The sequence below is a fragment of the Alligator mississippiensis genome, chromosome 1 (genome assembly GCF_030867095.1).
Source record: "Alligator mississippiensis isolate rAllMis1 chromosome 1, rAllMis1, whole genome shotgun sequence".
In the NCBI taxonomy this organism is placed as follows: Eukaryota; Metazoa; Chordata; order Crocodylia; family Alligatoridae; genus Alligator; species Alligator mississippiensis.
Window position 1 is genome coordinate 318,989,404 of NC_081824.1, and position 13,192 is coordinate 319,002,595.

Here is a 13,192-nt window from a genome sequence, read left to right on the forward strand (position 1 = left end):
ATTCATGGGAGAGTATCTTGAAATAGTTCATAATACATCTCTACAGTCTCAGCACTGAAAGGTGGTCACTGTTTAATAAAGCACAGCAGCCATATGTAACCTTTGAGGCAATGTTGTAGGTTGCTTGTAGACATGACTACGTCACAATGTACCTGTGATGAAAATTTCCCTTTGTGTGGCTTAATAGTGTCACACGTTACACATACGTGAGTTTTGGGAGGTTTTAAATGAGTTTGCATGGCTGCAACTTGGAACATTGTAGCCATTAGTCAGCTTGCCCTCCAGCTGCGGGAGAGGTGGGCAGGCTCCCCAGAAAAAAAGGGATATGGCCCCTTGCCACTTCTCCCTTCAGCAGGCTCCTGAGGCTGGCAGGATGCCTAGGGCTGCTTGGGAACAGGATGGCTTGCCCCTGGGGCAGCGTGGGGACGCAGCAGAAGAGTGGCTGGGTGTGCTGGCTTCTGGAGAAGGCAGCAAGGACAGTGCATGGGGCTCTGGAAGTCTGGGTGGACTCAGGGAAGTTAGCAGCCTGCACAGGTGGCCCCACACCTCATGCACCATCCCCGCCACCTTCTCCAGCCGCTAGCACACCCAGTCACTCTCCTACTGCTTCCCCATGCTGCCTTAGGGACAGGCTAGCCTGTTCCCAGGCATCTTGCCGGCCTCAGGAGCCTGCTGAAGGCAGAAGTGGCAAGGGGTCTGATCCTTTTTTTCTGGGGAGCCTGCTTGCCTCTCCTGCTCCAGCCAGCCCATTCCTGGGTGGCCCCAGTGTCCTGCCAGCTGCAGGAGCTCACTGAAGGCAGAAGTAGTGAGGGCCTCGATCCTTTTTTCCTGTGGAACCGGCCCACCTGTCCCATGGCTAGGGGGCAAACTGACAGATTAATGGCACAGATGAATGGCTCCCAGCTGTGGGAGAGGCAGGCAGACTCTGTTGGAAAAAAAACCAAAAATGATCAGGCCCCTTGCCACTTCTGTCTTCAGGCACCTGCGGCCACCAGGACAATAATTTATATACAGTGATGGAAAATTAAAATCCATCATTTCAATTAAAAACTCACCATTTCAGCTTAGGGAGTATGGAATGCAACCCTACAGACTAATACCCTGCCATGTGTACAAGTGCCCATAGTCAACTGAAACTTTGGTGAAGGTGATCTAGGCAAGCAAAATTTAACTACCTGGTTGGAGTTTGTGCAAGACACTGAAGCTAATACTGCCTTTTTTGTGAGCTATGCCAATGGGACCTTTAACTACAAATAGAAGGAACATATATTTTGATCCTTGTTATACAAACTTTCCTTCCAGTAAAACAGCAGATTTACCTTAACACCCTTTCCTAGGATGTCACCTTGATGAAATGGAGTGAAGATTCTTATATGATGCTGAGAGAGTTCAGCAAGGATGCAGTTTAATTTCCTAAGAGAAATCACAAATCCTTTAGGTGCTATTTTAAAGAAATGGGCTTTAAGAGATTATCTGACTAACCTTTTTATTTAATAAGATTTACTACTTCTCAAGAAAAAAGTCCATTGATTATTTTTGAGGTGATTTGGTCTTTCTGTACTAGTTACAGAGCCACACCTAGACTGGTTCTCATCAGGATGTTGTCTTGAAAGTCAGGAACTCCTAAGTACAGTCAGGAATTTTTTTAAACTAGTGTTTTGGACAAAGTTCAGTTAATAAAAAAATTCTAGGGAAAAGACTAGTTTTGACAAATATATTGTTTGTGGGGAGGGAGAACTGGAGAGGGGGACTTCTGAAATTGTTGAAACACAGATTTTTATTCTTTTTACAATGAAAAATCCCATTTTTCTCCTTCAAAAACCTTCACATTTAAATGTAAGGTAAGGAAACTTTATTGTTTAAATAAAAATAGGTGAAATGGAACTAAAAATGTTTGGGTGACTCGAAACAATTGCCCCCTTGACTGTCAGTTCTTACACTTTTTTAGGATTCTGACTTCCTTCTTTAGGACAGGAAACAATTTTTGGTTTTTCAGTACTCCTGGGAAAAGATTTTCCTCATTTCTGTGTGAGCTGAAATCTAAAGTTTTGACAAGACACTTTGCAGTCGTAGCAAGCATGAGGCAGTACTCTGTGACTTAATTTTTGTCTGTAAAATGAGAGATCTCTATATTAAAGGGGTGTTAAGGATTAGAGTTTGAAAAGTTCTGATCATTGATCCAAAAATGTTTGGTTTTCAGCATGAGTATCATTACATTCCTGAATCTGATAAAGCTGGATATTTTAAGTTATTCAGAACACTGATTTGTTGGTCTGGGAGCAGAAATGACAACCAAGGTAAAAAGGATGATATCTTCTTAGAAGATACATCTTAGAATGTTGGAGAGAAGAAATGAGATACTATTATTTGAATACTTAAGGAATTATTTTATGTTTTTTGTGCAGCTTGGATTCTAAATTACAAACCAGCTTTTGACATTCAACTCCCACACTATGTGTATATGGTATCCAAATAAAGCTACATTTATTTATTTGCAGAATAGGCAGAATTAACATTTCTACAAAAAAAAAACCTGATGCAGTAAAACGAAGGGAAAAGAAAAATAAAGAACTTGACAAAAATATGTATTTTATTTTAATACAGATATAGTGCAATTAAAATGGCAAATGTCATCTAAAACTCCAAACCGTACAGAGGCATATTATAGTCAAACAAATTCCACTCCAAAGATGCATTAAAATAAATTAGACAGATTACAGGACATGATTATTCTTCAGCTTTGAAAACATATCATTACATCTTATTGTGTGCCAATTAACTGATAAATAAGCATTTCTAGATTTGTTAAATCTAGGCCAAAGTGCCACTTGCTAAACAAAGGCGCGTGCATATGTGTGTGTGTTTGTGTGGAGAGAGAGAGAGTATTTGTATATGTATGTAGTGTGTGTGTGTGAAAATATGCATGTGTATATGGGTGTATGTATAAAACTTAAACTCACAGTATTATGAATATGTAAAATAGTAAATCTATACAAGACCAGTAGCTCTTCTGCATGCACTGTCAATTCTTTCAGGGTTTTTAATGTAATTTGATATGTAATTGGTAAATTACATACATGCTGCTATATAAAGCCAGAATCCAAAGCAAGGCTTCTATGCTTTATTAAATAGGCATGTTTAGTGTGATCCTCCCACAGGAAAAACACTAGGGAGGTAGATGTGAGAAAAAGACAATTCACCAATTACCACGTATTACTACATCTCTGGTACTGTTTGCTTGTGCAAATATTGTTTCCTTCTGTCAGAGAGATTGTTTTGTGCAAATAATTTCTATGGATTAAGTTGTCATAAATTCCTGCTGATATTTTGATAGATTAACCACCATCTTTTTCTCATCCCGCCTATTACAAATAATTGAAAATTACTGCTGAATTACTGTTCCAATACTATCTTTCTGTTTTACATTGGCAGTTTAACTTTTAGTATCATGGTACAGAGCAGTTAACTTATTTCTTTTGCATGTTGCCGCAGCCCATCAGCTGTTTTATGTCAGGTGCTGATATTGTGGGATGGTAATTTCTCTTAACATGCTTAGGCACTAACTCTTTATAACATGAACCTTCTTTTTGACAGATCCACATATTGCTTCATTTAATTACTTTGTTCTATGTAAATTGCCCAGAAGGTAACATGTAGAAGAGGGTTTTTTTCTCTGAAAAGTGTTTTTTTTCACTATAAAGGGGTGTCAGGGGGCTCTGTATTTGCTGTTTCTCAGTGACTTGAAGATGGAAGATTTTCTGTCCTGTTAAAGAAGTAGGTAGAGTCCTCTCTGAACACAGCAGAGGCACACTGGGATAGTGTCCAAACTTGCGGAATGTATTTGTAAGTTTCTTTTTGAATGAAGAAAAGGTGGTGGAATGGAATTTAATCATCTGGCTTCAGTTTTATTAGCTTTTCATTATGAAGGAGCAGTATGTTCCTACCCTAAAGATGATCTGCAAAGACTTCCGGCTACCTCATTTTCCCTTATAGGCATGAAGTCCACCAGCAGAGATTCTGCGTTCATTTTATCCTTACTTAGACACAAGCAACAAGTTGTGACAAGCCATAAATTTTCCTATCTATTTAATATCAGACTCCTAAATTGTATTCTTCTTCACTACAACTGTGCCTGCATGCTTGCAAAAAATGCAAAGGAGCCCACCATGAGTTACATGAGCCACTCAGCTACTCAGGAAACTAGATGCCCCTTCCTTTCCACTGACACTTTAGCATAAAAGTGTTTATTGTTTGTGGGGAAGTTTGAATATTTTCAAAAGCTGTCATTTCTAGAATTTTCTGTGCAGGACCACCCTGTCTGAGTTCTTGGGATTCTGTCTTGCCTTAAAAAAAGGACAAGGAGTTTATCTCCTGAGGTTGAGGTAATGACAAACTCTAGTTGTCTGGGTATCTAAATGAGTTGGCCAAATAGCCCTGTGTGGGGTGTCAGCTGCAAACAGCTTATGGCCATGTCCACACGAGCAAGGACTTGTGTTTGCAGCAGCACAGATAGCAGTGGCATAAATTTGTGTCTCTACTTTGTGCTGCAGCGCACACCTCTGCTTGTGCAGTTTGCAGAGGAACACATTGTCCTGCTGCTCCATGGGCTGCAGAGGGGATTGGCTGGGGTGTAGAGTGCCTCAGCGCAGAGCTAGTCAGCAGGCAGCCCCCATGCTGAGGCATCCTGTGCCCATGGAGACAGGGGAGCAGGCAGCCCTGGGTGGAGGGGGCTCGCTGCGGAGCCCCTACACCAAGGCATCTTGTGCCCCAGCCAGCTGCTCCCCAGAGTGCCTCAAGGTGGGGGAGCAGGCAGCCCACAGAGACACATTGCACCCCAGCACGCTACTGTGCGGGTGCCTCAGTGCAGGGGCTCCGCAGCTCTCTAGGCTGTGTGCTCCCCCATCTCGAAGCACACTGCACCCCAGCCAGCTGCTCCATGGGTGCCACAGTGCAGGGGCTTCACAGTGCATGGAGATGGGGAAACAAGCAGGCCCAGTCTTCTTGCTTCCCCATCCCGGTGTTTGTCCTGGCACACAGCTCTTTGGTGTGCTTTGCACAGCTTTTGGGTTTTTTTCAGGGTGTTTTTTGTTGTTGTTGTTGCTATTGGGAAATCCTGGTGGCAAATATTGCGATGTGCAGTTTATGGCAACACAAGAGGTTTGCAGCACTATAAACTACGCATTGCTGCACATCTGGATCTAGCCTGTGATTTCAAGTTTTGTTTCCTCTGTGTGGTGTGGTTTGTTTGTTTTTTTCCCCTAAAGCACCGAGGTGTTTGGAGTTGCCAGCAAGACAAGATATGTACACTAGGATTGTACAGGTGTAAGTAAGGCCAGAAATGTTATGTACAGATGATGGTTGTTTAATAATTATGAGTTAAGGCTAATGTAGACTTAGCTTCCTCTCCTAGAACTGTTTTGGAGGTGTAAAAATAATAAAAACTTGTATTTCTACTTAACTAACTAAATAAGCCTTCTTACACATGCTGACAGGGCTATATATGTATCTAAAGAGATGATGGGAGATGTAGTTCTGAATACATATAAAACTTTTTTTTAAAAGAATATATTTAATACGTGCAGTCAGAACCTACAGCTATCTATACAAATTAAGGTGCTTCTAGGTTGTTTCTAAGTGTTTGTTTTGTATCATAAACTCTATCAGTATTTACATGCCAATGTTGAACTTTGCTCAGAACATGCCAGACAGTGTTTCATTGTGCACTTCATTCAGAAGGAACTCCATCCAATAGACAAACATATAGAGAGAAATCTTAGAGATTTTTGTTCTTCAAACTCTAGGATTTTTTAATAATATTGTGAATGTAAAATTGTTGATCCTATAGGTTTTAAGTTACTAGGTCAAACAAAACACTATGTTTAATTATAGGACCAACTGGGTAAGGGTATCACTGCAGAAAGTTCCTGTTAGGTCTGCCAGGATACCTGCACTGCCTTCCCTCTTGTAGTCTACCTGTAGACTTTTTTGGACAAAATTTCCAGGAGTGCTGAAGTAATGTTGTTCTTTATGTTCTCTGCTGCTGGGGATTGCTGCACCTTTCTCTCCTCTGTCATTGGTCACCTCTGTGCTGCTCTTGGGACGCTGCTGCCAAGGGCCACAAGTACTCCTGCTCCACTGCTGCTGGAGATCTGCTGTTCTACCACTGGGGTTCTGTTCTTCAGGGGTCACCACTGTTTCACCCCTGGGAGATCCTCTGCTCCTCTTCAAGTTGTTTAAGCACCCCCAGCTCTTTTAGGCCTCGACCTACTCAATACCAGTCTCAGGCATTTCTGTTCTTTTAAAACTTGTGGGTAACAGGCTCCCACATGAACTAACAATAAGGACTTAAAACATACAAGAACTTCCCTTTGAGGAGTATGTGCTGTGGCTCACAGGTTTCTGTCTGGAGTGTCTTTTGTTCTTCCCACCTACCATCTCAGTGCTGAAGCTGAGGGCCACCCCACTGTAGGTCTCTGCACAGATCACAGTGAGTACCCCCAGTGAGTACTCTCTGACCTTTGTGCAGCTTCCCTTTTGCGATATTTGCCCACACCAGTAATTCTCAGTCAGGGTGCTGCAGCACCCTGAGTTGCCTTGAGATCCTTTCAAGGGTTCTGTGAGTTGCCGTGTGCTGTTAGCAATGTTAGGTGCTCACACATGATTCACAAGGTAAACCCGGAGATTACAATTAGGAATCCAAAGTGTTAAAAGCATTCTGACCTGTTGTGGTCTTTCCAAGTTCTTTGCAATAGAAGAGATGCTTTTATTATTTTTCTGTAATCAAAAATAAGGGAACACTAAGAGCTGGCATTTTTCAAGGGATGCCTTGAGTCTAAAAAGGTTGAGAACCTCTGTCTCACATGCTTCACAGGTTTGGAAGAGAGGCCCTGTGGACATAGATCAGACCCATCTGGCCTTCTACTTTTGCGCACTGTACCCACAAACAGCAGAAACAAGTGTAAGTAGTTTCCCAAACCTCCCATCATGCATATTAATACAGAGGAGGAATGCATGAAAGTTACCGTAACAGAGCATAATGATAACAGAGCATATTATAAAATGTGTAGGGTTACATTTATAATACAGCTTGGCTATATTTGTGTGTCTATATCTTGGCTCAGTTTTCTAACAATTTAAAAACTGGTGGATAGCTGTTTTAGGCTTTTGAAGTTTGGTAGTATTGAACTGGTTAACGGTGGGAAGAGAGGGAACTCTTGCAAGTGTTTCTTGGACTGTCTGTTTCATGAAAGAGGTTACCTAGGGTAACCTCAAGGTACTTAGCCCTACAGCCATCCTGTAGTTTTGCTACACCTCAATGCGTTTATTCAGTGACCTGGAGGTTCTGATGTATCTTGACAGTGAATATTGAGTGTCTTACTTCTGTGGTAAGTACAGCTTATTCTGAAAGTTTGATGTTTTAATTGATTCTTTTTCCATTGGAACAAGTAGGCCATGCACAACCTAATTTCTGAAAACTGTGTGTGTGTAGATATGCAGTTAGGGTTGGGGGGGAGGGGTACCTCTAAGTATTGAAAAGTCTCCTTATAATATCCTTACAGAAATGTTTATTACTCCTTACCCCCAAATCTTACCTGAAGATAGAATTTTCTGTATTTAGGACTTGAAAATAGCTGTTTGAGATGCAATTCACTCAGCTTTCACCCTTTTAGACAGATTTTACTTTGGTAAAACTTATCTGTTAGTCTGTAGTTCAAGTGCTTAGTATAATTGTCATCAGTATTTTCTGTAAGTTCTATAAATAAACCAGAACATTCACAACAGAAATTGCTAATATTATAATTGCATCTTTCATTTGTAATAGGCAAAGAAGCAGACTTGAAAAAATAGTTTAAAATACAGAGGAGCCAAAGGGAATACAGAAGGGCACATCAGTTTAACAGCCAAGTTATTTATTAAGAGCACAGGTCCATATTTATTTTCTGAAGGATATCCAAATAATCAGCCTGCTTTAAGGCATCAACTCGTTGGCTGTTACTTGGTTTGAAACAAAATCTCTTCGAGGGATGACTGTTGATTTACCAAATCAGGATCCTCGCTCATATTTTTACAACCATTATTTTCTTTCCCTCAGAATGCAGCAGGATTCTTGCACCATGGGATTCAGTGCTGCATCTTTAAGAGGTGTAGCCACCTTTTGTCTCCTTCTAGTGTTGGACTGTTGTGGGAATTGGAACAGATTAGATTTAGTTATGATTTAGACTACGACTGTCCATCCAACTTGTAAGCAGGCGAAGGCTGCATGCCTTGCAGGGTGAACCAGTGCAACCTCCTGGCACACTCCTATTGCATTGCATAGATGGGGGTGCTCCGAGCTACTGGCTTCTCCAGTGCTGCAGGCTGTGCTGTACTGTACTACCCTATTCCCTGGGGCAAGGGCAAGAAGTAGAAGCTAGAGGAGGGTGGGGGAGCCTGGAGAGCATGGCAGCTAGATTGATGGAGAGAGTGGTGACTGAGTGGGAATTTAGGGGCCACAAATTAACTCCTTGCAAGCTGCATGCAGCCCGTGAGCCACCAGTTGGACAATACTGATTTAGACAGTTCTGAGATGCATACTGAAACATCCCTAGGGCTGCTGCATGGGTAGCCAGAACCAACTGCTAACTTTCAGCTTCTTTAATCCAGCCACTAGAAGCTGAAGCAGGAGTGAGGATCTTGTCATGGGAACTCTACCTCTGTCTTTACAAGTACTGCTCTGGGCATTCTGTGGTTAACCAGTGCCTAATTACATATTAATATTAACTGAATTAGAAAATATTTATTAAAAGTGACCAACATAAAGATGTGACGCAGGTGGCAGCGCAGGGGAGTGGGGTGGATGGGATGGGACACTGCCGTACACATTCGTACATTTAGATTAGATCAGAAGTTATCAGTTTGTCAAAAACCTAGTTGTAAACACTGTTAATTTTTTATATCTTGCCCTCTAACACGATAAATTGTCAGAACCTGGTTAGTCTTGCCCAGTGCTTTTAAGTGGAATTAATCTTCATTCAGCACTCCTTTGGTGTAAACCAGGAGAATTCTCTTTCGCACTCTCAGGAAAGTTTTAGAGCACTTCATTCTTTTCCAGGCAATGTAGAGCGATTCCCATTGCATATTTTGACATATGTCTTCTTGGTTACTTTGATGTACCAATTGCACTGTGTTTGAGTTTCATTCTGCAGGTACCTCTGAGAAATATCTTACTGTGAGTACCCTTTACAATAAGTTTTATGAATCTATTGCTGCTTTAAACCCCTCTACTTCCATTGATATGATGGAAGCAGCTAATTACTTTAGTGTTTTTAAGGGTAGTGAGGCATTTGTGGAAAATTATTCTGGCACTTCTTGTATATGTGTGGGGAGTACAAGGTCAGAATGCATTCACTTGTTCTTTCTTTCTTTTCATGCACCACCTTCAAATTTGTTATTTTAGAACGGGAAAGAATGGCCCTTGGGTCCTGGTTTGAGAAGACACAATATTTTGGCACATGAAGAATGAAACATCAAGGAGGAAAGGCAGACGCTGACTTTAAATTTCAACAGAACGTTGGCTGTGTTGACAGAGCAGTGTTGATTTCTCAAAGAAAAGTCAAGTCAATTCAGCCTTCTCATGTGTTTAACAACTACTGTGACTACCATGCATCCACTCACATCGTGTCTCTTTAGAGCTTAGCGGATCTAATGTGAGATCCTCAGCATCAGAAATAGTCATCCACCTGTCAGGTTAAAGGATTTTCTCAAGTGGTGATAAAGCATTGGGATGTTCAGTCTTTAGCCTAACTACTAGAGGGAGAATGTAATTTGTATTTTATTTGTGGGCCAGATGCTTTGTGGATGTGCACAAATGAAAGATCACCTCTTTGTGGAGTTTACAATTTAGGAACAGATAGGAAAATAGATAGGTTAGGGGAAAAAGAACAAGGAATAGAGACTAAATTTGCTGTAGACATTGTGGAAAAAGTAGGTCCTTAGGAGAGCTTAAGTGTAGAAAAAGAATGGCCTCAAGAGGCTCTAACTTGAATGGAGGTAAATGTTGTGTGGTCTTAAAGAGGCAAACTTGCAAAAGCTGCCTCTAATTGTGGGTACTTAAAATTGTATACCCAAATTGTTAATTTCCAATACTTGAGCACCCCAAATTAGAGGATGAATTGAGGTAATTTTGACAAAATGTCTTAGACATAAATAAGGCTCCAGTTGTTGTTGCACCGATTATAATGCATGCTGTTAATAGATGTAGTGGTATAGCTTCCAGTAAAAATGGGTGAATAGATAAATTAAAAGCATCTGTGGAAAATGTTCTAACACCTTATTTTTAAAGAAAGAAACCGTTACAATCCATAGCAAGTTCCACCTACGTCTTCAGAGCACAAGTAAAACCACTTTTAATAATTCATTTTAAATTAAGCAAAATGCAAAAATATGTCAATAGAAGTATATTATGTATTTCCTTGTCTATATGCATGCAGTGAATTGTTTAAGGGCACTGTTGCATTGGGCAAAATGCTACATGCAATGGGCAAATTTACAGCGACACAATCTTTCCAGAAGGAATTCTTAGATGTAGGAATTCTTAGGAGCTAGAGCAGCCCTTGGCTGCAGGGAAGGTGTGCTGGGGGGATGTGGCCAGCCCCAGCAGTAGCCTCAAGTGAACTGGCCAGGGAGGGGGTTTAATTCCCCCCTCCCTTTCCCACTGGCACAGGTCCAGGCCAGGTCCCACCTGGCACTCCCCCCTCGCTACTGCAGTGGCAGAAGTGGAGGTGCTGCCAGAGGCCAGACAGCATGGCCCCCTGAGGCAGAAGATGCAGGGAGGGGGTTTATTCCCCACTCCATCCCCATTGCCCACTGGGGGACCACAGCTGGGGTCTGTCAGCCCCAACTGTTGCTACCACTGATCACTGCCTGCGCTGGGGCAAGTGGTGGGATAAGCTCCTTCCCTGCCCTCTCTGCTAGATGCTGGCAGGAGGTGGGGAAATAACCCCCCTCCCTGCTCCCTCGCCTTAGGGGGCCATGCTGGCCAGCCTCTGGCTGTGCTCCTGCTGTTGGAGCAGTAAAGGGGAAGCGACCCTGATGGGGCAACAGCTCCTCTTATGGTTTCCCAGGAGCTCAAGCCTCTTCCTGGCACGGGGCTGTGCTGTGGGCAAAGGCGGGGCAGGCAGAGCTGCTGCAGACTTTGTGAGGCAAGTGGCGCCACTGGGGCTTGGAGGGGTGGCCATAGGCCCCCAAGCCCACCCTAGCACTCCCTGCACAGTCTGTGGCAACTCTGACTGTCCCACAGCACAGCCCGTCTGCCAGAAAGAGACTTGCACTCCTCAGGAAAGCATGAGAGGGGCTGCTCCTCTGTCACAGTCCCTGCCCCCTTGCTCCAGCAGCAGGGGCGGGGGCGCAGCCAGGGGCCAGCTAGCATGGCCCCCTTAGGTGAGGGGGCAGAAAGGGGGGTTATTTCCCCTCTTCCTTCGACAGCTGGTGGAGGGGGCAGGGACGGAGCTTATTGTGCCGCTCGCCCTGTGCAGGGAACGATAGGCGGCGGTGGTAGTCAGGGCTGGCAGACCCCGGCTGCCATCCCCGAGGGGCATAGTGTGGAATGAACTCCCTCCCTGCCCGCTCTGCCTCAGGGGACCATGTTGGGTGGCATCTGGCCAGGCTGCCATCCCTGCAGCAGTGTGGGGTGAATGCCAGGTGGACCCTGGCTCGGGTCCATGCTGGTGGGACAGGGAGGGGGGGAATTAAACCCCTCCCTGGCGAGTTTACTTAAGGCTACTGCCAGGGCTTGACATGCCCCTGCTGTTGGAGCAGAAAGCAGAGAAATGCCTGGCATGGGCTGCTGTCCCCCTGCCTGTCAGACCCTGCTGGGGCTTGTGCTGGTGGGACAGGACGGGGAGGATGAATAAACCTCTTCTCTGCCTCCTTTACCTTAGGGAGGCTGGTGTCTGGCCATGCCCCTGCCCGCCTGTGGTTCAGCTAGGCAGCAGAGAGGCGGGGCCAGCCTTGCTTCATTGGAGCAGACAGCCCAGCCCAGCCCAGGGCTGCAGAGCATGCTGGGAAGCTGGGGGACTCTGGTCTAAGTTAAACTAGGAAGGGGTCTGGGACAGAAGTTGCATAAACCGGTTTGAATTCAATCAGTTAAGTCTGATACTACATTTGACCAGGTTGATCTCAAACTGGTTTGGGGCATTTTGAAACTGGTTTATGCACATTGAACTTCTGTTCTATTACAGGTTTAAACCAGTTTCTGATCACTTAAACTGGTTTATGTGTAGCTTCTGTTCCTAGCCTTGGTTACCTGGCAAGTTTGGCTCCCAAAAGCCTCTTGCTTCTCAGCAGCTCCAGTCTGCTTTCAGGCCATGGACAGGCAAAATGCTGGGAAATCTGCCCAGTGGCAACTTTTTCAGATCAAGACACAGATTGAAGCCAGAGAACCGCTTTCTTGTTGAGGAGCCAGGCAGTTCTCCTTGGTCCCATAGTTTGATTTGACCTCACCCGAGGGTTTGCTCTCTGTGCCCCTGCAAGAGACTAAATAAAACTGCTCTGCTGACATGGTCGTAAGAGTTTTTCAGTATTATAGTCAGGAGAGTGTATTTTGTTGTCTGGGGACCATGTGGCATATTGCAATGGATGCTCTGTCCTTGAGTACAAAGAAATGTTACTTTCAAGAAACCTCTAGGTCCTCTTCCCCACAGTGAAAATCTTTGATTTTTCCTTTGAGACGTGCTCTCAAACTAATGAGCTAGGAACCTATATTTATTATCAGTGTCAGAAGCTAAACATAAATTTATATCATAGGCATAGGAGAAATAAAGTAAATGAAAAGGCACTCAGCATCTCCAATTGCAGATCACTTCTTTGTCCACATGAGGGTTTTGCAAGACTACTGAATGCTTTTGAGACTCCACTACCCTGAGTGTCTGGATCTAGAAGGACAGCTGTGTGACTTGGCACTTTCTCAGTCTCCATAGGTTTTAGCTACCAAATGGGTGTGAGATACTGTTGAGAACATGATACATTGCACAATCAAAAAGGGCTCTTCTGCCCTTTCCCAAAATGTAGATGAAAAGTGTATGCTCTGTGCTTTGCTGGCAAAATTTACAAGCCTGTACAGCAAGCAGTTTGTAATATGTAGGAGGGCAGAGAGGAAGGAGTAGGAGGAGTTATAGTTCCCATCACTGTGCTCAAAATCCAGAAATCAGTCAGT

General features: G+C 43.6%; 1 protein-coding gene across 11 annotated transcripts in view; it reads left to right on the forward strand.

Annotated features, from left to right (window-relative positions):
• The window catches only part of MAP7D2 (MAP7 domain containing 2), a 141,291-nt gene that overhangs the window by 47,587 nt on the left and 80,512 nt on the right, over nt 1-13,192 (forward strand). For 8 of the 11 annotated variants that reach the window (XM_059720866.1, XM_059720863.1, XM_059720861.1 and 5 more), the window contains exon 2: nt 6,872-6,958. The exons of the other annotated variants lie outside the window; for them this stretch is intronic. In XM_059720866.1, the coding sequence (XP_059576849.1) occupies nt 6,872-6,958 (87 nt within the window). The remainder of the gene's footprint in view (nt 1-6,871; nt 6,959-13,192) is intronic. 11 annotated transcript variants of the gene reach the window in all.